The sequence below is a fragment of the Crocodylus porosus genome, unplaced genomic scaffold (assembly GCF_001723895.1).
Source record: "Crocodylus porosus isolate Cpor-Errol unplaced genomic scaffold, CroPor_comp1, whole genome shotgun sequence".
In the NCBI taxonomy this organism is placed as follows: Eukaryota; Metazoa; Chordata; order Crocodylia; family Crocodylidae; genus Crocodylus; species Crocodylus porosus.
Window position 1 is genome coordinate 2,789,375 of NW_017728933.1, and position 26,940 is coordinate 2,816,314.

A 26,940-nucleotide genomic window follows, 5' to 3' on the forward strand; every position below is an offset into this window, starting at 1 on the left:
TGGAAGTGTCAGCACTGTTAACATTGTCCTTTTCCTGCTTCTCTCACATTCCAAAAGATGTAAAGCAGAATTAGTGTGAAAGGAATCGGTTCAAATGATTCTTACTTCACTTTTGCTTCTTAGTGTGCATACCCATTAATGAAAAAGACAGCTGCCTTGAAACGGGAGGGGTAGGATTATAGGATAGCAAGCATGCTACAAAGAAAGGATGAAATAGGTTTTTCTAACCTGCATTGTTTTTGTAGCACTAGCCCTCTAACATTTCATTTGGATTTGTTTTCTTCAAGACCTTATGAGAGAGAGACATTTTTAACTCTGGAACTGTTGGTTTTTAAGTCAGTATATTAATAACTGAACTTACATCTTGCAGCCTCTTATTTTACTGATCAAATGGAAGTTGCGGTAATGCAAGAGAAAAGAGTTCCTTCACTGGTAGTCCTTCCTATTGCTGTTAAACAGAACTTGTTGGACCTGTTGGCCACAGTGAGATGCAGTCATTTCTCTTACTGTCACTGTGATGTTGCCAGAGTACTGCAGGAACTGGGAGCGAGTTTTTCCTGCTGCCTGCAAGGGAGATCATAGGGTACTTAGCTTCCTTGTTCTTCAAGGTAGGCCTTGTTCTATGTTGACACGTGTTCATTATAATGATGATAATTAATATTATTTTGATTTACATTAGTATCATCCTTCTTTTAAAATCACTTCTTGTTGGAAGAAGGCCTGAGGGACCACTGGTTTTCTCCCCCGGCTGGGAAGAAGTTACATCATGCCTTTGGTACTTGGCAGTTCATTGACCGTCAGGCAAGGATGAGCAGCAGTCACTTTACTTTGTAAAATCAGTAACAGAGTTGATATTGAAACCCCTGTGAGCCTGCTCTTGCCTGTTTTCCTGGGGGGAGGGAAGGGTATCCTTTCTCCCACTATCATTTGCCCTGGTGTTCGTGCTGGGCTTTTCCTAGTCTTCCTCTGCTTTGGGGTGGAGATGTATCTTGGTGGTGGCTCTGTGTGGACTAAGTATACTGGGATGAAAGGCTCGATCAGCTGAAAGGTTTGCAGCACCCTTTGCCTCCACATTAAAGGGCAGCACCTGGGGCCTGTGCCCCCCTCTCTCCCAGTTTCACACTTGCTCCTGTGAAGGGATGGGGGCAGCATCCCTTTGCTGCCCCGTATCCCCCTCCACACCACTGCAGCCTTCGCAGTTGCCCCTTTCGCGCATGCGTTTCCTGCCCTGATGGTCTCGCAGCGCCCCAGACTACAGCCCCCAGCAGCCCCTGCGGCTGTCACGTGCCGGCACCAGCCAACGAGAGACGCTGTTACAGCCGGGGCCCCCGGCTAGATGTAAGGAGCCATGGCGGAGGCCGCTCGCTGACTCCCCTGACGGGTCGCCCGGCTGGGACCCGAGGCCGGGCGAGGCCGCCCAGGTAAGGGCCCGCTCGGGGTGGCCGGGCCAGGGCCCCTGCCGCTTAGGAACAGGAAGTGACATCAGGGCGCTCGCAGAGGACGATGGGAAATTAGGGGAGGGGGGAGGGGGCGACCCCCAGCCTGCGCCCCTCTCCCGGTCCGGGCTGGGGTAGGGGAAGCTAGCTCGGCGAGCGACGTCATCCGCGCGAGCGACCATGTGACGTCACCTGCCACGCTGATGTCCCTCGGGGGCAGGGGTGGCAAAGTGAGAATGGCCCTTCCTTGTCATCCATGATGTGGGGTTGACGTCACCAGCGGCCATGGGGGGCGCTGACGTCATCTCACGTCACAGATGGTGTGGCTGTGCTGGTGACCTCCCGCTGCCTGGTGACCAAGATGCTGTAGTGTGCGTCCTTCCGTGACATCTGCGTGGCCTCGTTGTGTTCAGCATGTCCGCAACACGTGCCACGTGCATGCCTCCACGGCACTGCTGCATGGTGAGGTCATGACGTGGCCCAGCACCTTCGGTTCTGTGGTTGGGCCCTTACAGAGTGGGGAACTTGCAGGCAATTTCACATCATCTTTGCGTTAGTCCAGCGCTTGTGTCTTTGCTCCTCGACCATCTCACAATGTCGTTGCTCACCATGACACCCAGTATCCCCAACCTTTCGTCCCGTGACATTGCCAAGGGGCAGCACTCCAGCGTCTTTGCTGCACTGTATAGTGCCGTTCTCCGGTCCGTGGGAGTTATGGCTATACTAAGGTATTTTTTGCCAAGCCAGTGCACCTCCACCAGTGCCTCACACCTGAAAGCGCTGGTACAGACAGGTCAACTTTCTGGGAGCGTTTCAAGCACCGTGATGTCTAACATTGCTCTGAGCATTTGTTAAATGAGAGGGTCCCAGAAACATAATCCCTGTCTACCTCTGCCTCCAGTGTTGTTGCCGCAAGTAAAGCCAGAAACTCCCAACAGAGATGCATCTGGTTTGTTAGACACATGCTACAAAAATACATATTCATAGACTGCGAGGGGCTGGAAGGAACCTCGGAAGATCATTGGGTCCAGCCCCCTGCACCAGGCAGGAAAGACAACTGGGGCCAGGTGACCCCAGTGAGGTGACCGTCCAGTGAATCACCCGCCGTGGACAACGTGATGCCAGCAGAGGCATTACATTACAGCGATTGTTACCGTTTCACAATAGTGAGGAGACAGGAAGTTTTGCCTGAAGAAAGTTGGAGCCAGCTGTGGTTCCCCAGGTGTTCCAGCCACTCTGCCTCCAACAGGCTGATGCAAGTTGCTGTGCAGTGGTGCAAATCAAACGCATTACGACTTTGGCAGGAGTCTTAGAGATGCAACAGAATTGGCAGTTGTTGGATTAAGGAAGATCTCAAAGTTGTAAATGGCTTGGATCTGCTGGTTTTTACAATTTCTACTTTTTTATTTCACTGAAAAAACACGCGTGATCAGGGAAGCAAAGACAGTGAGGAAACAGCTGTATTCAGACACTTGAAACAAAAGGGGTTCAGCATAGCTCCATTTTTAATCTAAATCCTTTAGCAGCTACTAACTCCCATTAAAACAGCCCTTCAAATTATATGAAATCTTTATCTCCAGTTTTTTCTAAAACTTGTCACTCTTGGCCCTGTCTTTGGCATATAAATAACACAACTGTAGTGTGTCACCCAGCCTGTTAATATTTACGGTTCTGTAACTTCTCATTCCATCCCATTAGGGCACTGCCAGACAACCTGCCTTGTTCCACTCTGATCCAGTCTTGAGACTCACTTTTTAATGCCTGCAAGAAATGAGTCAACAGCACGCTCCTACAAATTGAAATGTACGTTCTTATTTCCTTATCTCAGGGTCCCCCTGCCTATTCTCTCTCGCTGGGACCAGCAATGCCTCCGGGCACTGTAACTGCCTGTGTGTGTGTTTTATCTTCCCACACATGTGTCACTGGCAGTGCACAAATTATACGGGACAGTTCCTTAAAGCTCCTGACATAAATTGACACCCGCCTTCCCTGTGAAAGGTATTACAAGCACAAGCAGAAGAAGGGGGCTCAGAACTGAAAGGGCTTAGCTAGCTCAATTCCCCATAAAATAAGCTGTGGCAGATTTCCCTTGTATTCTCTGAGATGGATTCTCTGACTTGGCCTTGTTATAATCTTGGGTTAGCATAGCAAAAAATGTTGTGTGTCAGTTGATACATTGCTCTCCATTGAAACAGTCCTGAATCATGCAGCTCCCATGCCCCAAGTATCATATGTGACGTGGTTGAAGATGATGTACAGGTCTCTTCATTCTCTTGCCCAACTGCTAGAACCCCATGTTCTTTTAAAGTCCAGCCTAACTCAGTGCTTCTGAAGGCCCAGTATCGTCCAAAGGTCATTCTGAGTTGCAGTAAGCAAAGATTCAGATCCATTTGGTGTGGTTCTGTGCTGCTGTGAATTCTCGGAAACCTCACAATGGTGTACTATCAACTGACACAGCAGAACTTCTCGATTATGACACCTCGGTCCAAGAACTAGGCACTGGTCGCTGGTCTATGAAAGGCTCAAAGACTTGGGATCTCCCTCCCACCCCAGACACAGAAGCCACATAAGGCATTAACCAAAAATGTGAGTTCATGTTAAGTCCCTTGTATGTTGCTTTCCCTCCGAAGAAAGCATCAGCATTGGTGGTGGGTGAGATTGTGGCAGGAGACAGGTGTGGGACATACAAGCCAACTGTGTAACACTTCTTTCCTGCCTGCACCTTCAGAAGGGGATTCCAGCATGCTGGGAACTGTAGTGGCAATGCCTATAGCACTCATTTAATGTCCACGGTACTTAAGGCCTGATGGTGCCTCCCATCTCTCAAGATCTAGCTTCATGCACTTTATTACTACACATAAGAGCCTATAAGCTTGAAGGACAGGGTTGGCATGCAGACATTTGAAAGGGAAGTTGCAGAAGGACAGAAGAATATCTGACCCACCTACATGCTAGTGGGTATCCCTGAGATCATCTGCCCTTTATCCCAGGTTAGTAACCCCTTTTACAAAGCCAGCCTCCTGCCTTGCAGAGCTGTGCACAGCTGCTGGCCACTGTCTTCTGCGCTCTGTGTTCTCCTGTTTCCTCTTCCATAGCAATAGACTTTCGGCTTTTTTTTCCTGGCTCTCATACCCACCTATTCTCTTTTGATAATCAGCAAGGACTGGATCACCTCCCAAGGTCACAGTACCTCATCCAGAAGGATCCCAAAACCATTTTGCCCTCAACCACATCCTGCGGCCCTCAGGCAGAGCTGTTGCTATCCAGCTTTGTATATAGAGATAAGAGTCCAGGCACTTGCATGGTAAGGGAGGCTGCTGTCAGGGTGGGAAGTAAGCAGGCAGTGAAGTATAGACTGTGCACAGCTCACTGCAGTCATCTTAGAGGAGCTGTTGGTGCTTGGAGCACTATCCAGCCTTGCTGCCCAGAGGCCAAAGAACCTGAGCCTTGCAGCCCTTTCACCATCAAATAGTCTGACTTGATTCTCATTTGACACCAGTTTACACAGATATGGATGGACTGATTTGCCTTCTGACAATGCCATGGGAAGGCCGTCTGTCTTTAGCAAACCTGTTTGTGGATTAGGATCCAGAGGTTTGCTGTGCTGAGCAGTTTGGAGTTTTGGCCTTCTCTGCATGTGCAAGTGCTGCTGAAGTGCACAGTTAAATCAACTCAAACACATTCGGTGACAGGAATATGCCATTGGTACAGCATGTGCCCTTAGAGAGTGGATATTTAGAGCCCTTTCCAAAGGGCGGCCGCTCTTACATGCAGAACATAAGCAGAGTTAGATGTGCAAGGCACAATTGAACTGATATAAGTGCCTCTACCGGTACCACTGCAGTGGTAAAAACTCACGTTTCTAACCAAAGTAGTAGACTAGCGTCTATCAGCCAAGCCTCAGTGGGTGCATGGGAAGGTGGTGAATAGCATGGGAATCACTAAATTGTGCTTTCTGCTGCATGGATAAATCTGGATGGTGCTGCAGAGACTGAATATCATGGCACAAGAGGGTGCACGTATGTGTTGTCTCCCCTTGGGCTGCTCATCATCTCATTGCTACCTGTATTCCTCCAGCTATGGATGCCCTTGGGCCTGTCAGCTGCCAATGTTTTAACAGATCTCCATGGCTGCCTAAGGGGTTTAGACACCCCCCTCTCAATACAATTTAAGGAATCAAGCATCTAAATCACCCGCTCACTTTGAAATCCTCCCTGTGCCAGCCTGCTCTCAAGAGTAGTTGGCATGGCATAAATGCTGGCAGCTGCTGAATGTCAGTGCCCACATGCACACATCTGGAGCCTCTCAGCTGTGTGGAAAGAGGGCCTGAAAAAATGGTTTCAGGTGGGGATGCATACATGAACCAAAATACCTGCATACAGAGGCCTGCTCCTCTGGTTTTGGATGTGAGCTCAGTCTCTGACTCACCCCGTGTCCTTCCCCACCCCATGGCCCCATTTCCCCTCCTACCTACTGCATGCTTTGTGTCTTGTGAGCAGTGGAGGGCAGGGATGGTCTCTTGTGATGCAGTTGTGCAGCCCACAGCCCTATGTGGCATGAACTCCATCAGGCTCTGAGTGCTACTGCAGCTCAAATTAAACAACTAGCTAAGCATTGCATCCATGAACTCAGGGCTCATCTAAGTTATGGAGCTGCTGCTGTCTCTGCGTTGGCAGAATTCAGGCATATGTCACTTCCCCTGTTGTGTGGGCAGAGCTGCATGCATCCTGGCAGGTTTTGCCAGCTTCACCAGCCAGGGTAAGTGATTTGTTCGTGCCCTTGGCCAACACAGTTCTTCCCGCAGTGCTGTGTAGCAGAGACCAGACATTACTCAGATTTACTTCTTGGCTTCTCTGATGTCCTAGGCCCCCGGCAGGATGGAACCGAGCTCTGTGAGGACGAAAGTCCCTGCTTTCTTATCTGACTTGGGGAAGGCGACGCTGAGGGGGATAAGGAAATGTCCTCGTTGCGGCACATATAATGGCACACGTGGGCTGAGCTGCAAGAACAAGAACTGTGGAACTATCTTCCGCTATGGCGCTCGCAAGCAGCCTGGTGCCGATGCTGTGAAGATCATCACTGGCTCAGACCTACAGGTGTACTCGGTCCGGCAGAGGGACAGGGGCCCGGATTACCGGTGCTTTGTGGAGCTGGGCGTTTCTGAGACCACCATCCAGACTGTGGATGGGACCATCATCACCCAGCTCAGCTCTGGGCGCTGCTATGTCCCCTCATGCTTGAAAGCAGCCACACAAGGTGTGGTGGAGAACCAGTGCCAGCATATCAAATTGGCTGTGAACTGCCAAACAGAGGCCACGCCCCTGACTTTGAAAAGCTCTGTCCTGAACTCTATGCAGGCCTCCCCCGAAACAAAGCAGACCATCTGGCAGCTGGCCACCGAGCCCACCGGCCCCCTTGTGCAGAGGATCACCAAGAATGTGCTGGTGGTCAAGTGCAAGGCCAGCCAGAAGCATAGCCTGGGGTACCTGCATGCCTCCTTTGCTCAGAAGATGAGCAGTAAGAACATGGCCGAGCACCGGTTTCTCTGCTCCTGCCAGCCCCTGAAGTCCAGCAAGGCCAGCACAGCCAAGGAGACAGCTACCCAGCGATGCATCCACTTTTTCGCCTGCATCTCTGCTTTTGCCAGTGATGAGGCATTGGCTCAGGAGTTCTCGGATTTCCTCAGTTACGACGCAGGCGGTAGGTTGGGGCTAGCGCGAAGCCAGCTCTGACAGCTGGGTATGAGCAAGGGAGAGGGGAGAACTTGGGGTGGGCAGGGTTTGGACAGAAAAGGTGGTCTCTGCTGCAGGGTTGGGGGTGTCCTGGACTCTCCATTTGCCATCACCACTTGATACAGAGAGATTTCATTCCCAGCTTATGAAGCAAATGTGATCCATAGATCACCATCCTGGGAGTGCCTCCCTTCCTTCCCAAGTCCCCACCAGGGCTTTATTTTCCATGCTTTCTCTGTGTAAATGTATTACTGCAGGGAGAACCTTAGCATCCTTGCACTTTTACAGAGACTTTATGTGAGTGATATATCAGCCATCCAGCAAAGCAGTTGATGGCTGCAGCTTTGTTTCATTCCTTCCAGGGAAATGTGAGAATAAAACCAAGGCCCTGGGAGTGGGAAAAAGACAGGGACTCTGCAGCTAAAAGTCTGTCCAAAGGGTGGAGGATGTATGACTGGGCTTTGAAGATGTTCTGTGGGAGAAGAGATTTGTGCCCATTTATCATGTATGCAGCTGTGTCTGCAGTCAAGGGCATTTGCATTTGAGGAACTTCACCCACATAAGGTGCCCTCCTGAGTTCATTCAGATGCCTCACAAGAAAAGCACATCCATGACTGTTGTAGGAGCAGAGCCAAAAAGTTGTGCCAACTTAGGACTACATTATGATGGATTCAGAGACTTTTTACTCTTTCCTCTGCTTTTCCCAGGTCTGAAAGGAATTATAGTGCCCCAGTTAGTTTGCCAGCCTGAATCAACTGTGCAATCTGGTGAGTCGGCTGCTTCCAAACCAAAGAAAAGGAAAAAAGATGATGCTTCTGGTGAGTGATCCTGTCTATTTTTTAACAGTGGCTTCAGAGAGTGTCATTTGAATGCCTGCTCTCTACAAGTTCATAGCATCTGACAACATAAGCTGTTGTTTACAAAAGCTTATGCTTCTCTGAAAAAAATTAACCTATAAGGTGAAACTCAACCCTGCCTTCTGTCTGTACAGTAAGTTATTGTAGGTATAGATTCTCATTATGAATCTTTTAAAGAAATTTTTAGGTAACGCTAAGCTGGGAATGCTGCACTAAAGAAGAGAACTTTATTATATGGGAAGGCTTAGACAGGAACATTAGAATTGCTCTGAAATTTAACCATGAGGGGGGCAAAGTGACAAACTTAAATACCAGTGACAAAGACTTTGCCAATAAAGTGGAGGCATGTTGATCAGCAGTCCCATATGTCAGGGCTTTTGCTGGTCCTCTGCAGGATCCTATGAGACAAGTCTAAGGGAAAATGGGATTCAAGAGTGTAAGTTCTTCCTTAAACCTGTAATACTTTGGGTCTTCCAACTTTAATACCTGGAAAGATATGGGAATATATTATCAAAGAATCTGTTCCTAAGCTCTTGACCAGAGGTGAGCAAGCCAGAAATAGTGGCTCAGTGATATGGTTGCTGTCTTGCAAGAGTGCAGGTCCTGGGTTCTATGCCTGTACACCTGCTCCAAGTGGTGCTTCTGCATTTTGCATTAAGGGTCATTTGGATAGACAGCAGTGTGATCAGATCTAGAACTCATAAGGTTGGACTAAGTGTCCTCCTGAGGTCCCTTCCAGCCGTATGTTTCTATGGTTCTATAAACAGTGAAGGGATTTGGAGGTGGAAGATACCATCTGTAAGATCCTCTCTTCACACCAGCATGGCCCTTGTATTAGCAGTGCCCAAGGCACGAGTTGGTAGAGATGGGAAGGGCCTCACTGATTCCCACTCCCACCACTGGGAGAAGACCTCCCCATCATGGTGTTTGGCACTCGGAAGCTACCCGTCTAAATCTTACAGGTCATGGGCAGCACACTGTCACTGGCTTGCAAACTAAAGCGCTCTCCAATTGAACTTAAGGTGCACAAGTAGGCAGTCCGCTTCTGGCCCAGGATGCCACCAACAGCAACCTGAGGAAAACTGGATTGAAAAAGCCAGCAGTGGCCTCCTCACTCAAAAGGCAAGGTAAGCACCATCTCCCACGGTCCTTCATTCAACAGCTGAAATACCAACATACCTACAAATGCTGCTGGCGAAGAGCCGGCTAATGTAAGCTAACATTGCACTATGGAATTGGCAGTGCTTTGCTGACAGTTTGGCTCTAGTAATTTATATTACTAGAATATAAACACCTGGAAGGAATATTTTGGCCCTGAATTTCCTCTTTCACCATTATAACTCGCTTAACCTCAGTGGAATCACTCTAGTTAGGCACTGGAGTCAGTGAGATGAAAATCAGATTCTTCTGCTCTCTCAGCTCCCCTGTGGTAAGCAGTGGTCCTGTGCTGTACCTCTGTGGCATATCCTACCAGCTGAGTAAACTGTAGCCCCAGACAGCAGTGTCCATCTGGCAGCTAGTGTTGACCTTGTCCTTTTTTTTGGCTGTTGCATGGATTTTTTTTCCTTCTCATGCCAAGTCAAAAAAATCAAGACTCTGCTGTGGATAGTCCTTATAAGTAAATACAAATTTATTTCATAGGGAAATGAAGTAAAGTTACAAGTAAAAGTAGCAGCCAAGTCAAAAAAAGCATGGGACTACTGAATTCTGGTCCTCAACTGTCTCCCCTGTCCATGTGTACAAGCAGCGCCGGTAGTGGTAGAGCTGGGTCGGAGGTGATCCCTTGCTAGAAGCTGTGCATAGTTGTATTTGATAACCACACAGAGACAAATTTTCAGTCGGAGAGATAAGTCAGTTCTGTCATTTCTCCTTCTAACATCTGGGAGGTGTGATTCTCCTCTCTCGTGCTTCTGACCTGTACTGGGTAAAACCCCACCAGTATAACACCCATGTCTGGCACATGCCCAGTGGTGCACGCCAGCAGCAATGGCACAAACTCAAATAGCCCTCAGCTTTCTTAGGGTTGTTTAGACATGGGTATATTTTCAGAACTATTCATTTCTGTCTGGTATTAGGACTGCTTATTTATATTTTGGAGTATCTATATATACATATGATTTTATTCTGGTGATGCCTTAAGTTTCAAGGCTCCATCTAGTTTCCCTTTAAGTCTGTAAGGACCGTTCTCTGATTTTGGGGTCAGACTTTTTGTAAATGCTTCTATATTCCTACTCTGTTTCCTTGAACGCCTACTATATTCCTGCTCTGTTTCCTTATTCACCTGCAACTCATGGTGATATGCTGTGGTTTGGTAGAATTGTCTTAATGTCCTTTGTTTATTTGGAAAAAGCTGAAGTCAGAACTAATTATATTTTTGTATGAAGTAATTTTGAAGTAGGAAGCATAATCTTGCCAAAATTATCTTGGCCCTTTTGTCTCTTTTGTCACCCTGCTCTTGTGTTATTCTGTAATCTCACCCTGTTGCAGTTCAGTGAAATTACTAGCAGATGTGAGTTTCCTACGCTTTCAGTAAAGAGTCATCGTTCATGGGATGGACGTGATCACTTGATTAATGATAACACTACACAGCAACTGAGGGCAAAGAGCACCAGAGCTGACTGACATTACAGGGCAGGGGGGGCTTTAGGCAAAATATTATCAGTAGCCCCAATCCTGCAGACTTGCCTGCATGCCTATCTTTAGGCACTCAGTCTAGTCACTGCCTTCATTCAGACTTTTCACACCGTGGAAAGTCTGCAGGATTGAACCCTGACAATTATTTCGGGTTAAAGTTTCTAATGAAAGTTGCTTCGTGGTATAAAGGCCCTGATTTTTTTCTCCACTGGATTTTTTTCTCCACTGTGGTGCTGAGTACTCAAGGAGTAGGGGGTGCTCAGGCCCAACATTGCTAGTAGCTGTGTTTGAAGGGCAGCACGTGTTTGACTCTGCATGCCAGTTCTTAAAGCCCCGTAAATCTCAAACATTCTCTAGAAAGTTAAATCGTAGAAGCCAGCCAAAAATAAGGTCTAATCTGTCACAGCAGAAATATTGCTGTTGTGGTTTCCCCTCTAAACTTCTCTTTCTGTTATCTCAGGAAAGGCAATCAAATCGAGGAACTGGAATGCTGGACATACTTTTTTCATATACACATGCAGAAAAGCTGCTAATAGGAACTCACCATGTTTGTGGCTCGAATAACTTTGTCTTTCTATTTGGGAGCTGTATCTTGGCCGTGAAGAATGCTTGTGTTTCAAGTGCAGTTTTAATCAAGGCTTTCTTTTTTCTTTTAGCCTGTAATCAGTTGCTCGATGAATCACAGGTGTCCTTGTCCTTCCAAGAATGGCTGGCCAGTGTCACTGAACGAATCCATCAAACCATGCATTACCAGTTTGATGGTAAGTGCTGTTGTTCTGTAGCTGCCCCACAGAGCTTTTAACCTTGCTGCATTTGCTGCCACTTCATTCCTAAAGCAACAATGAGAGTTAAGTGGTTTAAGGTTTAGCCAGCTTGAATAATCTGCAGGGCAAAGGGAGGCCAACACTTGCCATGGATGGGGCAGGTGTTTCTTTACATTCATATGCCTCCTTCAATCTCCTTTTATCCAAGGTAAACATACCTAGTCCTCTCAACCTTTTTCCATGCAGCTTGCTATCCAGTATCATCTCTCTCCCTTGCCTTTTGGATTCTCTCCAGTTTTTTGCATCCTTCTTAAAATTCAGTGCTTAGAACTGGACACAATGCTCCAGTGGAGGCATGATCAGCATTGAGGGCTGTACTACTATCTCCTCCTGTATCTTATGTCCAATACATCTGCTAACCCAGTCCAGCGTTGGATTTGGCTTCTTTGCAACATCAGTGCGTTGTTGACTCAAATGGCAGGAGGGCTCTTGTCCATGTCATTCACATCGTTATTAAACAGTACCTGATCCAGAACAGGGTCCTGTAGGACCTCAATTGAGCCCCCTTGCCACTGGTCATTGTTACCCTATTGCAGGTATTCAGCCAATTATGAACCCATCTGGTAGTAGTTCTGACTGTCTCATATTTGTCCAGTTTACTTATGAGAGTGTCATGTGGGACTGTCCAGTTATACTCTGCCCACTGTATTCCCTTCTGCTGAAGTCAATGGACTACCTGTTTTTGTGTCAACTGAGGTTCTGGCCTCACATGTACATAAGGAAAACACAGAATCCCACCTCCCATGGAAGTGTGATTGTTGCTTAGAAGAACATCGCTATTTATTCAACCGCAACACTATGCAGCCATTACAGAAAGCACCACAGCCCATAGAAACTGCAGGGGAAAAACTTGGTTAGCAAAGTGTAACTGGCCCAAAGCAATTACAAATGTAATGCCCACCTTAAGGCTAGAGGGAGACACTGGTTTGGTCCTGGCTCAGTGTATATTATTGCCAATGCATCACACACATCAATGGGCAAGGTCTCCTTCTCCTGTTCAGACTCAATACTTTGTAGAGACATGAGATCATAAAAGGGAAACAAATGAGATTTCCGTTGCCAGTGGAACTAATATGCTCTAATGGAAGCACTCAAAATAGCAGGTGGTTCATCTCCTATCCTATTGCATTCTTCCCCCCCATCCTCTTCTCTAATTCAGTCCTTCTTGATTTTCTGTGCAGGCAAACCAGAGCCTTTGGTATTCCACATACCTCAGTCTTTCTTCGACGCCTTGCAGCAGAGGATTTCAATAGGGAGCACAAAGAAGAGGCTGCCTAACTCAACTACAGGTACAAGATGTTACGAGGTGGCTGCACACAACATATCACAGTTAATTTTGTGTCTCTGGAAAAATCTCATTTTGTGGCCATGCTCTGAGAGCATGAGGCGTAGTTGCCTTTGATGAGTTGAGGGCTTTGTTGTTAACTGTGCTCCAATGCACAGTGCCTCCTTGTCTGTTACAGTATAAAGGAGCATTCAGTAACTTGGATAGCAGAGTCTTTCCCAACCAGGTCATCACTTTGGATCTGTTTCAGGTGAGCAATGGACACAAGTCACCGTAGGAGAGTTTGGCATATGTGAAAATAGCTGTTTATACAGCTCGGTAATGCTTACGGGTCTGTTCACATCATTACAGTGGATATGTCCAGTGATAGCTTCACAGTCTTTATAAAGAGGCTGAGGTCTGAATAGAAAACTGCCACTACTTTTGATGTACCTGAGTTGGAAATAAATTGTCACAAGAATGACTATTCTCTTTAATTTTGGCTTGAATCATGTAATAAGGGGAAATTGTGGCTATTTTGAGAGCTGTTCTGACTTATTAAGCAGCATAACATATCTGTTACCAGCAATCTTGGATGCTCTTATTGATGCTCTTCAGTTTCACACTAGGGTGTAAAGAAAATGGAAAAATGAATTCCCCCATAAAAATGTGTCCATGCAGGGCATTTTTTTCATGGTGAACTTGCAATTAGGCCCTAAGTCACATACCTGCCTCTTGACTACTTGAAGTGTATGAAAGGAAGCCATGTCTCATACTGGCTGGACTTCAAGGAAGGACTTACACTGCTATTGATAGCTCTCATGAGAGCCTGCTGATGTAAGCTAACCCCTCATGTTTCCATTGACTCGATAATAGGGGTATACTAATGATGACTTGGGGTGTGATGAGGTGTGGTTTACATTTGCAAAGTATTTTGGCATCTTAAAAATGAAGCATTGCAAAGTGCAAATTGTTCTGTAGTAGCACATACAGGGCTTGTCTACACGTGCAGTTAATGCAAAGCAATAAACTCTGGTGCATATCATGCCAGAATTTATTGCTTCCAGGCACCACGTTTACATGTGTGCCCGAGACCGCAGCTTGTTGAGCCAGTTTGGAGCAACTCTGGCTGGCAGGGGGCCTGGACGGTCAGCCTGCCAGCCTGAGGCTGCTCCAACCTGGCTCAGCCACAAGTGTGGCACAAGTGTGCTTCATTGTGGGGCTAGCTGGTAGGCACCCCCCTCACTGAAGCACCCTCATGCCCCAGACAGCTCTGTCAGAATCTATATGTGCATTGCTGCAGAGTAAAGAACTCCACCATAGGATAGTACTTGTATTTACAAGTACTAACATGTGGCAAAGTTAATTAGTTTACTGTGGCCTAATAGGGCTGTATGTGTAGACAAGCTATTGGTACCACACCACTTGTCTCAGGAGAAGACGTATAAATGTTTTACAACATGTTCTTGATTTTCTAGTAATGAGTGCATTGCTTTTTTATTGTCTTTTCCTATCCTGGCAGCTATAGTGCATGATTTTTATTGTCTGGCCTCACAGGTGAGGTTCCTTGATATTAAGCAGCAGGAGTATGCTTTAGGAATGGTTAGGACAGGAATGGCAAAATGTGGGTTGTTCCTATGTCCAGGCTTGGAACCACTCAGCAGATCCCTGTGTTTTTCCTCTCTGGCTGGCGGGGTATTTTTTCATTCTAAGCTCATCAATATCTCATCAGAAAAGCTGCTGGGGATTTCTTGCACTTTGTTTAAAGTCAGTTCCTTCAAGGAACAAAATCTAAGGTGGATGGACATAGCCTTAGGGCAGGCCTTTGAGCTGCAACATGGTAACATCACAGAGGAGTAAGCTTGAGGTACTGACTGAATGAGAGATTTGCCAGGGAGTTATGCTGAGCTCAAGGCTGCCTTTCTTAGAGCTCTTGGAAAGCAGTTTTTACCAAATGTGAAAAGACCAAGAATTAACATTGTGATTTAAAGTTCATTTCACTAGGACAAAGAGCTGCACTGTTGCAAAACAATTTTTTTAAGTTGTGGTTTTTACCACCTGTGGTCTTGCTTCTCCAGGTCTCTGCATTAACTTTGAGCGATACTTCCACTTTTTCCTGGAATATTCTCTATAGGCTGTAGCAAACCCCTGCTTGTTCTGTAATAATTGGCTTTCTTGTTCACAGCTTTTGTCCGGAAAGATGCCCTGCCTCTGGGTACCTTCTCCAAGTACACCTGGCACATCACCAACATCTTGCAGGTCAAACAAATATTTGACACACCTGAGGTAAGGTATTTTATTCTTGTGGTTCCTTTCATAAAGGCCAAGCCTGGAACAAGTTCTGTTAACCTAAACTGCAGAGAAGAGAGCACCCACATGTGGGTAAGCAAGAATATTGGAGTTCACTTGGGCTGCTCACAAATATGGGCTAATTTCAGAATGACTGAGCTGAAGAGTCTCACTAATATTGTCAGCCAAACCTGCCTTCTTGATGCCTTATGCAGCAATAGTTCTCAAACTGAAACTCTAAGTGATGACCTTAGCTCTAGGAGCCCACCCATCAGCAAGGACTATGCTCAGGACTAGCTGATGCCTCCCACTGCTTTCATTAAAGGCTGGGAAAAAGGGGGAATCAACTCTTGACACTAGACTGAGATACCCCAGTTCTGAGCTGCAGGGACACATACTTGGTACCAAGTTTCTTTGAGCCCTGTGATGCTCACTTTCCAGAGGGCTTAATGGCCTGGCTTATGAAGTAGGATCAGATGCTTAAGCCCTCAAGCCTAGTGCTAAGCCTAGTGGCTAGGGCACTGTCTTGTGAGGCTTGTGGATTTTATGCCTTTAGAGTCAGGACTCTTCTCTTTCCCCACCTTCTGTGGGACCACACTGACTTTCCCTTCTAGCACTTGCTGAGCAGTTAGGTTCTGGGACTGATCACATTTGTACAACTGGAGAGGAGTCACTACTCACAGCTCAGGCAGGAGGGCAAGAGGCTTTTCTTTTTCCATTAAGCAGCTGTGGGCAAAAGAAGATCTCTCAGCAGCTGTTGGCACTTCTGGGACAAAGATACAGGGCTGCTCTGGTGGGAGACAGAGGACCATGCCAGAGTTGCCTCCTGTGACAGTGGAACCATATCGCTGCTACCAAGGCAGGTCTCAGCAGGGGTCCTTTCTTTTGGGACCCTTGGAAGTGCAATTTCCTGCCAGTACAGTGGCCACATGCTAGAACATTTGGGTGAGGGGGCAGCCCTGCTGCCTGCCTCTTGTGCTGGTGGCACCGGCGTGGACTAGACCCCAGGTTAAAGCACTGTCTGTTGTCGCATGTAGCCAGGCCCAGTAGGAGGCTTCTTCTTTGGTGCCTCATCACTTGCCTGAGGCAATAAGCAGCATGACTTCAGTTCCCTTCTTTTCTGCCACTTGGGGGCAAAGAGGTGACTCTTGGAGCTAAAAGGTACAAAGAAGCATTGTAATATTTAGGTCAGAGCCAGAGCAGTCTCCTGGCTCTAGACAGCCTCTCAGCAACATGAAGAACTGTCTTTGCTGGCAGGGGTCCACACCAGTCTTGAACCTACTGGGAATAGGATGTTAGGCTGCACCACAGTCACCAGGCCAACAGGCATGTGCTTGGGGCAGCTTTCACTGGAGCTCCCTTATACTGGGCATGCTGTGCTGTCCAAGCAGCAAGGCTGAAAGGGGCAGAGAGAAAGGGGCTGGCTCTGAGTATGGCCTGTGGAGCACAGTGCTGTAGGCTTGCTAGGGGGCTATGAGTTCTAGTCCTAGGGCAGCTGGGTGTATGAGGCTATATTTTTTGATGGTGGGGTAATGACACTTTCCTTTCAGGGGCTGGCAGCTTGGCTACAAGAAGCACACCGGAGACAGAAGCCTTCAGGTCTTGCTTGTAGCCTGGTGGTAAGAACACTTATTACTGGAGGAAGGGGCTGTGGATTTGAGTCCCCGAAGGCTGGAGTCCTCTGGTCCCCATCTTCTATGTGGGTTCATCTCTCCTCTGGTGCCTGCCTGAGATGAGCTGTGATTGCACAGCCAGAGGGAAACCGGGCTCACAGTCCAATTTGAAGATTGAGGCAAAGGTTTTTTTCTGAGTCCTCCATTGAAAAAAAGCAGCAAAACCCCTTGCCTGGTGATTCAAACTTCAAATTAGACTGCAAACCCAATAAGAGATGGGGAGCAGAGGACTCCAGTCTTCGGACACTCAAACCCACAGCCCCTGCCTCCAGCAACAGTGGTCTCACCACCAGACTACAAGTGAGACCTAAAGGTTTCTGTCTCCTGCATGCCTCTTGCAGCCAAGCTGCCAGCCTCTGAATGTAAAGGGTCATTACCACACCATCAAAACATAGCCTCACGCACCCAGCTGTCCTGGGGCTAGGGCTCACAGCCTGCTCACAGCCTGCACCTTTCTCTTTGCCTCCTGTAGCCGTGATGTTTGGAAAACACAGCATGCCCACTACAAGGCAAGCTCTAGTGAGACTACACTTGAATGCCTATACTGTGGCCTAATGGCATCAGTATATTATAGTAAATCTAAACCTGGCTTGTTTGAGCCCTGTATAAGGTGGTCGCCTGTGAAGCAGTGCTCTCCTGACAGAACAGCTTTGCTCTCTTGTAGGTGTGGAGTTTCTCTTATGCTCCTCATCCATGAGCTATGTCCTGGTTGCTTATTACAGTGGCTCACCAGTCCCACATATTTGGCTCCCTTTGACTAATCTGTGAGGGGAACTGTATTCGGTGTCTGACCTGGAAGTGGATTGCTGTGTCTCCTTGCACTGTGATGCAGGCTGGAAGACTGTTTGTGCTCAGTATCAACTGTGTTTGTTTCTTTGCTGAGATGCCCTTGGAAATCACACGCAGCTTCATCCAGAACCGGGATGGGACCTACGAGCTGTTCAAGTGTCCCAAAGTGGAAGTGGAGAGCATAGCAGAGACTTATGGACGTCTGGAGAAGCAACCTATTATCCGGCCCTTGGAACTCAAGACCTTCCTCAAAGTTGGTAGGTGTCTCATGGGTAAGATCCAACTCAGGAACCGGCCTCTCTGAGTTGTCAACTTGAGTTTGCAGGTATAGAGTTAGGATGCAGGTGTTCTAGTAATTTCTGGGCAAAACTCTAAGCTGTAGCCAGTGTATAGTGCCACTTAGACAACAGGGTGTTTGATACACAATGAGACAGATCTGCTTCAGTGGTGTCTCCTTCTGCATCCCCTCCTCTTCCAGGCAATACATCACCTGACCAGAAGGAACCAACCCCTTTCATTATTGAGTGGATACCCGACATCTTGCCACAGTCCAAGATTGGCGAGCTAAGGATCAAGTTTGAATATGGCCACCACAGGAATGGACACACCACAGAATATCAGGAGCAGCGCCCTTCACTGGAGCAGACGCTGGAGCTGACCCCTTTGACTACCATAACCTTTCCATGAAATTAAGGCCCATTCCCACTCACAGCTAAATTTGCACAGCCCTGCTTTACTGTCTGCAGGGCTCTTTACTGAACTGCTTTGTAAAGGTGAGGCTTTTTGACTAAGTAGCCATGGGGCCTACACTAGAAAACAGACCCCCTCCCCTGGCCTTGCTCCCTTCATAAATAGCATTTGGTGCTGCTCTATAGTCTTCACTTGAATGGTGCTGTACTCTGCTGGGGGTGTGAACACATCTTTCTGCATTTCCCTGGGACTTGTACACATTCAAACCTCTGTAGTTTCTCTCACTCCCCTTTGCAGAATAGAAGCATCTGCTGCTGAGTGGAGACAGTGCTCTCCAGTAGCACAGCAAGGTGCAGATACTGGTAACTATCCTGTGAACTATTGTGGCATAGACTGGTTCTACCAGGTTTTAAGATGCTTTTTTTGTTTAAAATAAAGCACATGAGAAAATACAGTTGCTGATTTCAAACCAGCCTTCTGAGAGGAAGAAGAGGAACCACTTTGAGTTAAACCATTCATGTACTTACCTTCTAGCAATGAGGAGAGGGAGTCATAGGGTCTTTAGCAGTCAAACTTTCACCTTCTCACACTGTTCAGCATTGTTGCTGAAGCTCCTCTCTTTAGTCTTGAGATCTGATCCAGAGGCTAAGTCTTTCCATTGTCTTCAGTGGCATGTAGAGCAAACCCTTTACATATCTGTCTCATATTTTTCAGCAATGTTTCTCATGCAGGTAGACCAACAGTGCCAGGGTTTAGCCAAACATAAACAGAAGGATTGAATGGATCAGATAGCCAGAAAAGGAAGAATGCACCTACCTACCTAAACCTACAGAAACCCACTAGGGAATTGAGTCCAAGTGGCACTACAGTCCTGGTCTATCTAAAGCAGTAGTGAATATGTTCACAATGAAGAGACACAATGGGATGCTGCTCTCCAGGTTACTAGTCAGAGAAGACTAGCTGGAGCAGTAGGAGTCTTCTTGCAAAGTTTTCTTGAGAAAGCTTGGGCGCCTGGCTTTGGTCTCAAGAGCTGGAGCAAGATTCCAGCATCTAGGTTCAAAATTTACAGGCAACCCTCTTGCGAAGTGAGGTGCCATAGATGGACATCTATTAGCTAAAAAGTTTAGAATGAGATTCCAGGAACAAACTGATTTACCTTTTAACTCCACAGGGGGGCAGCACAAGTCAGGGCTGATGTGCATCCTAAGAGAAGATATCTGCACAAAGAACAAATCACTTTTTAAAACTGCAGTTAGAAGAGTCATCTTCTGCATTATCCCCTGAACACACAGCAAGTCTGGAGAAAGGATCCTGGACCCCTGCAGGCCCTAGACTAGTGCTTACTGTCTAAGCCCTAGATAGTAGCACTTAGCATTTATAATGTTCATACAGGACTCAGGAAACAGATCAAAATTCTGGGGTTCTCTCAACCCTTTCCCTCCTGGGGAGGGAATTTTAAGCAGAGGTTCTTTGCATTTTTTGTAAGTGTTCCCCAATCATGCATGCAGTGGGTGAAGTGAGCTCAGCAGGACAGCACCTATAGTTTCTCATTGTGTTCACCTTTTTACTTCTCTCTATGCACTCTTGAGTCCTACTAGACAGAGACAAAAACCATGCTCTGATCACTCAAGAACAATTAGAAAGGTATGAATGAATAAATGGCTTCACCCCTCTGCCTGATTCTGGGGGACACAGCTGTTTCTGACTGCCCAGAAAGCTGGCTGCTGGTGAGTTCTTTGGCTTTCAGCTGATCACTGCATCATTAGATATGTTTCACTAGAGCCTTGACACTGTAGAGGGAATTGGGCAACATTAACTTATGTACATGCACACAGTTTCCTGGGAGTTAAAATGGTATTGTTGCTTTATCCAAGCCTGGAAAAAAGGAGAGACCAGTAAATAGCTGCCCTGGGAGTTACCTGGCAGGTCCCCAGTCCAAGAAGAGGCATCCATCTTTTACAGAGCAGCTTTATAGATGAATAAGTCCTCATGAAGTTCCCAGGATCTACATCTCAGTGCTCCACAGTGCAGTTTGAGACAATGGATCAGACAACACAATTGCTAGAGGCCCTGACCAGCAAAGTCACATGGTATGAGGAGGCACCAAGCCAAGTGTCCAGGCACATTAACTTAGTTTCTGGAACTGAATAATGTGGGAAGGGCAGGCCCTAGTAACCAGGAATTTAGCTAGTGTGCTTCATAGTCTGCACAGCAAGATCTCTTTTCCTTTATTATGATGACATTTTTAGGTGCAAGTGGAAATGACCAGGAGAGAAGTCCTTCAAAGTCTAGGCATTTAAAGCAGATCAGACAGTAAGTCCGATAAGAGCTCCAACTCTAGGATTCAATTTCAGTTTGCATTTATGTCAATTCAATTTCCTTGCTGCCAAATAGGTTTCAAAACAATTAGATTTGCTTCTGTTCTGTCTTTTTTTGATTGCATTTACTCAGCATCCAGTATCTGAGGTTTGTTAAGATCAGAATCATTAATGTGAACTGACTGGGAGAAGAGAACAAAGTCTGTGACCAAGGCATAAGTCTGAAAAGAGAGTGGGTGTTATGCTCAGCTCTGCTGCAAACTCCATTTGTACACTGGGCAAGCAGTAGCCACAGTAACTCTAGTGGGGATTACTTCCGGGATGAACTGGGGGAAATAGAGCCAGGTGGTATCCTGTAGTGCTGGTACCCACTTAACTGCCAACCCCCTGTGGCACAGCTGCCTGGGGTCTTCATGCCGAAGACCTGACCTGTAAGTAACCAGGAGTGTTTGTACACTTAACTAGTCAGGAATATACAAGCTGAGCAGTATGTATGAACCTTGCTGCCTCTTCCAGCTGGAATAAAACCTCCCAGCAGTGCAGCACCAAGAGCCAGCAGAGATTCTCCTTGACTTCAGTCTATATGGGCTTTGGTTTTTCCATAGAAGACATCCAGAGTCTACACTTGATACTGAGGCAGTAGCCACATGCAAAGCAGCCAGCTACAAAACACCCATGCAGAACACATGCGACTGCTGCACCCTTCTAAGAGCAGTCACCTTTGGGGTTAGGATAGGATGATTGGTGTTCCCCATATCCCGCAGAAACGGGAACACTTTGGGGAACGGTGCCTGTGTCACAGCCACCGTGCTCTCTGACAGAGTTGTCAGTCGTGGAACAGGAGCTGGGGTTGCTGCAGGCCAAAATCAAGATGTGTTGGAAGAAGCTTGCCGCAAACCTGCCTGCAATATGCCAGAGCCCGTTAGTGTCTCGCGTTTGTAAGCACCAGCATGAATTCAGAATGTGCATCCAAAGGCTGATAGATATTTAAAAGTATCTAACAAGTCCTTCTGAACCACAGGGGCAGGAACATTTTTGAGACACCTATTTTTGGCATGTTCAGAGATGAGGTTACAACCAAAGAAGAGGGCAACTCAGTGGTCTCCAGCAACTCACTGGTCTTTTAATGTAGCCTGGCTTTCTCCTGGGCACCAGCTTTCTCTTCAGGCTGGGTAGAAGCAAGCACATTATCCCTCTGCACTGGTGACGTTCTCTGGAGCAGGCCAAGCAGTAGACACAATGCCAAGAGCCAGGCTGCAAAGAGGCCACAAGGAACTCAGAGCTGCCACCAGCCCACACCAGCTGCGGAGAGCAGGAATGTATTCAGGCAATTAGGGGCTTCCTTCTGGCACTGAAAAATGAATACAGACAGCCACTAACTGGACAGCTTCAAATCCAGAAGTCCTCCCAGATAATCCTCTTCCAAGCACACCATATGGGGAACATAAAATGTCATTTGCCTTGTTCAAATGAAGGTGCCAGTGAGTTAGGGCAGCCACGGCAGAGGCAGCAGGAGACCTCGGTGAGCAGGAGGGAGAGAAGAAGTGCATTGTCCGAGCAGCAAAACAATATAAATGCATGCACAGACACCTGTGCCAGCCGGGCATCTCAACCCTTCATTTGCTGAGCACCTTTGACATTTCGTGTGCTGGGAACATTTGCAAAGCAGCGGCGTGATCCTCCTCCATCCAGATTGCCTTTTGCTGCAGGGCTTGATAACACATACCTGGCAGGAGGAGCCTCCGCCGGTGCACTGAAACCACTGCTAGCCATAGCCTTTTCCAGTTCTCCGTCTGCCCTCCACGTCCTGGCCTCTCAGCTCCCCCTGGGTTGGCGGCTGTCTGGGGCAGGGGCTGTGTTCAGGCCCCATGTTGGTACAGGGCCCTGCTCCCCCGCAGAGACCTTCATGAGGGAGCGCACCTCAGGGACTGGCAGGAATTTTGAAGGCCCCAGAAAAGTCAAATTAACAACTAGACGCACCCTGACCTGAGAGCTGACCCTTACTTCAGGGAGCACGTGGCTGCTGGGGGATATTGCATGGTTTCCTTCCCACCTCCTATTTACCACCGGGGCCTCTAAATTAAGACAAGTGCTGAAGAAAACAATCCAGGCATTATGTACCCCGGAGGTGCTAATTAGTGCTGTATAAATACATATTTAGGCCGGCGATGAGATGCTGATTAGAAAGCCACGGAGGAACGCCTGAGGAAAGCTAATTGTGCTGCAGGCTTACCCCCACATGGCCAGAGTAAAGTGCCTCAGCCATTTTGCCGGGCCGTTTCAAAATAAAATCCCCAAAGTCATTAGATCCAGTTACCAATTAATCGCTTGTCAAATTGGATTTGTTTGGCTGAAGCCATGTTTCGGGCTGTGTTTCCGTGCACAAAGGGGGCCAACCGTACAATATTGTACCTCAGACCAGGCCCAGGGGTCGGGCCTACTGACTCGAGGACACAGCGAGCTAAGGCTGGCCGCTGGGCATGAGGGGTTTTGTGACAGAGAGTAGGGGCTTTGAGAGGGGGGAAACCAAGGGAAGAGTGAGGAAGGTTCAGGGAAGTCCAATATGGGGAAGTATTTTAGGTGTACAGTTTACAGACACAAGATGATTTCCTGTATTTGCACCAGTGTAGCTGCATTGGCATTCATGGACTCGCTCGCTCTGAGGGTTAGAAACATTGGGCCTCGATTCCCTTCCAGCCACATGAGATGAAAAGGGAAGAGCAGAGTCCTTCACTGAAACTCCAGGTCCCCCCAAAATTGAGCCAGCTTGAATCCAGATCTCGGGCTGCACCTTCCCAGCATCCAGAGGCAATCCTGGCTCCATCCCTTCCCAAAGTCTGTTTACTAATTGACTTGGGAGCCAAGTCTTATCTTTGCTTGCAGTTAGGTGAGAAGATAGGAATGGGCTTGGTTTTCCTGAGCTCCAGGCAAATACCCCTTTACCTTTTAAAACGCTTTACCTTTTTTAAAAAAAAGCAGAGGTTGAATCTGACAGCCAGTGTGATCCCTTTGAAGGCTACTGAGAAAAGAGAACGTAATTGCAGACTCAGTCAGGAGAGCAGATTTTCCCTGCGTGCCTTGCCTTGTCTAATCCACTTGCACCTGTTTCCCCACCTGTAATATGGGGACAAAGCAACTTCCGTTGTCTTTTCTGTCAGCAGAGGCAGTCCGTTTCTGAAGCTCCAGTCTCCACTGGAGCTGCAGACTGTCAGCCTGGTATAACTGCTCAGTTTGGGCTGTTTTCTTTCCTATGAACAGCACTGTCTAGTCACAAAAGGTTAGATGAAAAGAAATGAAAGCCATTTCAGCAGCGGGTTAAGCATGACAACACTTATGCCAGTGGAGCTGATGCTGGGTAAACAAATGTGACTCGAAACAAGATTACTCTCAAACAAAATCAGACAGACTATTTGAGCTGTGGTTCTGCAATGCAGGAGTCTATTTTTAGCAGTGGCTGAAACTAGGGGCAGGAGTATGCCTGCCAGACGCTGCCATACCTACAAGGTGAGAAATTTAAGATTTGCTGTTGAACAGCAACAGTCACGGATGCCCTAGGGCCGAGTCTTGACTGGCTCAGTGCATTTCTTTAAGATGTCAAATTAAGACATGGTATAAACAGACTGAGATGGAAGCCAGGATTCATGTTACAGGTGAAGCAACATCCTGGGGTGTGGGTTTGAAGCTGCTCCCATCCCCAAGAGTTTGCAATCTAAAGAGGTCAGAATGGATACAAGACTTTAACATACACAGTCAGGCACAGAGATCAGATTAACGTGCCCAGAGTCACATACACAATACCAGGAACTCCAGTCACGTAAATCCAAATTAGTGCCTAAACTACACAACTCTTTATTCCTCTGCGGCGTCAGTAGTACTCTCCCTATCCTCTCTCAAAATCAGCAGGAGCACATCTATTTGCCGTTAGCCCGTAGTCCACTCATAAGGGTGAGGCCATTTTACAGATGAGGCAAAGGTTTCTTACAGATTATAGTTTGTAAAATGGTTTGAGGCCAAGAGGTGCCCTGCAGAAGAGAGTTTTCCTCCTCCCTCTTCCATTACAGTCCAAGGTAATGAGCAAAAGTAAAAAAGGTTAATTGCTTGTCTGCAGCAAAAAGGAAAAAAAAACGTTAATTGCTATTCTCCAGGAGCACCTGCATAGGACAGGGCAGTGCTGTGCCAAGGCACCCCCATGTTAGCTGCAGAATAACCACACTGGCGCAAGCAGGTGAATGAGTCATTTTGTGGCGTATATTGGCTGCATTCATGCTGCTCACAGCAGTTGCAGAGCTTGCAGTGTTTAACCGCTCTCTGTGAGGTGTGGACTTCAGCCTTGTACTAGGCACTGCATAAACGCAGTCCATGACAGATGCTGCTCTTTACCAGTAAGTGACTCTTGCTGTAGGGTAGCTGGAAGTGTAACTGGCTATCTTTCGTGGTCGTGATTTAGAATTATGAAAGCTAAAACGAGGGCCGCTGATGTTTCTGCTTCTGGGCTCAGCTGCCTTCAGGAATCTTGTGCTCTATACAGCCACCTGCCCAGCTGCCGGGTGGGGGGGCAGGCGTTCTACCTCCTTTTAAAGCATCAGGTTCTGACCAAGCCGGACAATATAGGATTTGACAGACTAATTGTCTGAAGCGATGTTGCAAATAGCTTTGTTCCTAGGAGAGCTGAGAATAGTGATGCTACTAGACTGGGGACAAATATTGCCCTTTATCTGTGGAATAAATTAGCTCTGGCCTTTGGAAAGTCAAGATCTGCTATTCCTGATGTACTGCTGTTTAGATTGCTTCTGCCAGGAGCATTAGGGACTACCGGAGCAATCACTGTATGTTCATTGCGCTTGGTTGTTCAGGATAATCTCTGTGCTGAACTTGTGCATGTCCCAAAAAAATTCTTAGGATGCCAGTTCCCTGTCACTTGTTTCCTACTCTGTCTTCCTACCATCTCTCTCCTGTCCCCTGTGGTAACTTTTCAGCAGCAAGTAAAAATAACCAGTCATGTGTAGAGGGGTCAGAGACAGAACATTCAGCGCTTCTGGTTAAATTTTTATTCCATTTGGGAAACGATGAGCTAAGGAGAGCATTCAGCCCCCAAGTCATGCAAAGAAAGGCATAAAAGCTTCCCTGGCTTGGACTGCACACAGAACCAAGCCAGTGCAAAGCCACTGGAAGCTAAATTGGTGCACTAAACTGGAAGCTAAATTGGTGCACTAGTTTATTTTTTATTTTGACCAGTTTGGCCTTATTTCAATGCTCTTTAAAGCCAAGGAACTGGGGTCATGGAAGGATGCAAGTTGTTGCTAGAGCAATCTACTCTCTTTTGGGGGAGATTTAAAATTTTAAATGAGATTGAAAATGCCTGGCAGGAGTGCATCCTTGTGACTGAAGAAGGGGATGGGGAATTGGAGCTCCTGGTTCTAATCCTGGCTGTGTATTACAGGCTTGCTCTGAGGTCCCTTGATCATTCTCTTATCCATGGGTCGGCTGCTGCTTCAGAAACCCCCTTTAATGCACACAGCAGATGTTTCTGTAATGCGCGTCTCGCTTCAAAGGCGTGCAGAGCCTTGCTCTGCTGCAGAATGCTATATATCGACAAGGTCACTGTGCCTCCTGCTTAATTTGATTTCTATTTCTAAAGCGCTTACTGGTGATGAATGGGAGTGCCAAGGAGTGAAATAACATGGCGTTGGCCCTTTGTAGATGGGAAAGCAAGCCTCAAGGTCACTGAAAATTAATATATCAGAGACCCTCCACCCCCCCAAAGCACTGAATTTGCTGTCTGCTATTCTGTACTGTGGAACCCACTTAGAGCCAGCTGGAATACTGACAGAGGCCCTGGAGGACCAGAGAGAGCAAGCTGATAGGAAATTAGCCCATGATTCATTTCTAGTTTTGTGGGGTGGAGTGGAGCAGATGGCCATACAATTCCTGGCTGTGAGGACCTGATCCATAAGTAGCTGAAGTCAGTGGGGATCCTTCTAAAGGGCTTTGGATTGGGTCTTCAAAATGCAGAGGCATCGAATCATGGAGCTAGGCATGGCCCTGGTAGGAAGGTCCATCTATCCCATGGCTTGGAGTTCAGAGAAGACCAAGACATACCTAGATTTATAAAGCTAAACTTGGGCTAGCAAGATGTGCACACCATTGGTCAGAATCAACCAGGCTGGGTTGGCTGTGTTCAATGTTTCTGTGTCTGGATCATCTCCTGAATTGCACAGACTGGTGCATTTCTGTTGACATGGAGACAAGTCTTGGTATGAGCGATGCTGCTGCTTATGTGGCATTAAAATTACTGGAGACTAGGAACCACAGCTGCTCAGCCTGCATGGTCCATGGCTAATCTCCTTGTGGGACAAAGGGAAAACAAGATTTCTGTTCTTGCATTGTCCACTCAAAAACTTTCCTTTTGCCATCAGCTCTGCCTTCTGGTGCCC

At 47.2% G+C, this 26,940-nt stretch overlaps 1 protein-coding gene across 2 annotated transcripts; it reads left to right on the forward strand.

Annotated features, from left to right (window-relative positions):
- Positions 1 to 1,306: 1,306 nt before the first annotated feature.
- Positions 1,307 to 18,638, forward strand: CUNH2orf42 (chromosome unknown C2orf42 homolog). 2 transcript variants are annotated; one of them, XM_019545964.1, is made up of 10 exons: positions 1,308 to 1,421; positions 3,135 to 3,239; positions 6,302 to 7,136; positions 7,876 to 7,986; positions 9,048 to 9,152; positions 11,316 to 11,420; positions 12,665 to 12,772; positions 14,933 to 15,033; positions 17,593 to 17,755; positions 17,977 to 18,638. In XM_019545964.1, the coding sequence occupies exons 3-10, from the start codon at positions 6,314 to 6,316 to the stop codon at positions 18,183 to 18,185; spliced, it is 1,725 nt and encodes a 574-aa protein (XP_019401509.1). In that variant the 5' UTR covers positions 1,308 to 1,421; positions 3,135 to 3,239; positions 6,302 to 6,313; the 3' UTR covers positions 18,186 to 18,638. The 2 variants fall into 2 exon arrangements, with proteins under 2 accessions (XP_019401510.1, XP_019401509.1); XM_019545965.1 differs by lacking the exon at positions 3,135 to 3,239 and having other exon boundaries at positions 1,307 to 1,421.
- The last annotated feature ends 8,302 nt before the right edge of the window (positions 18,639 to 26,940 follow it).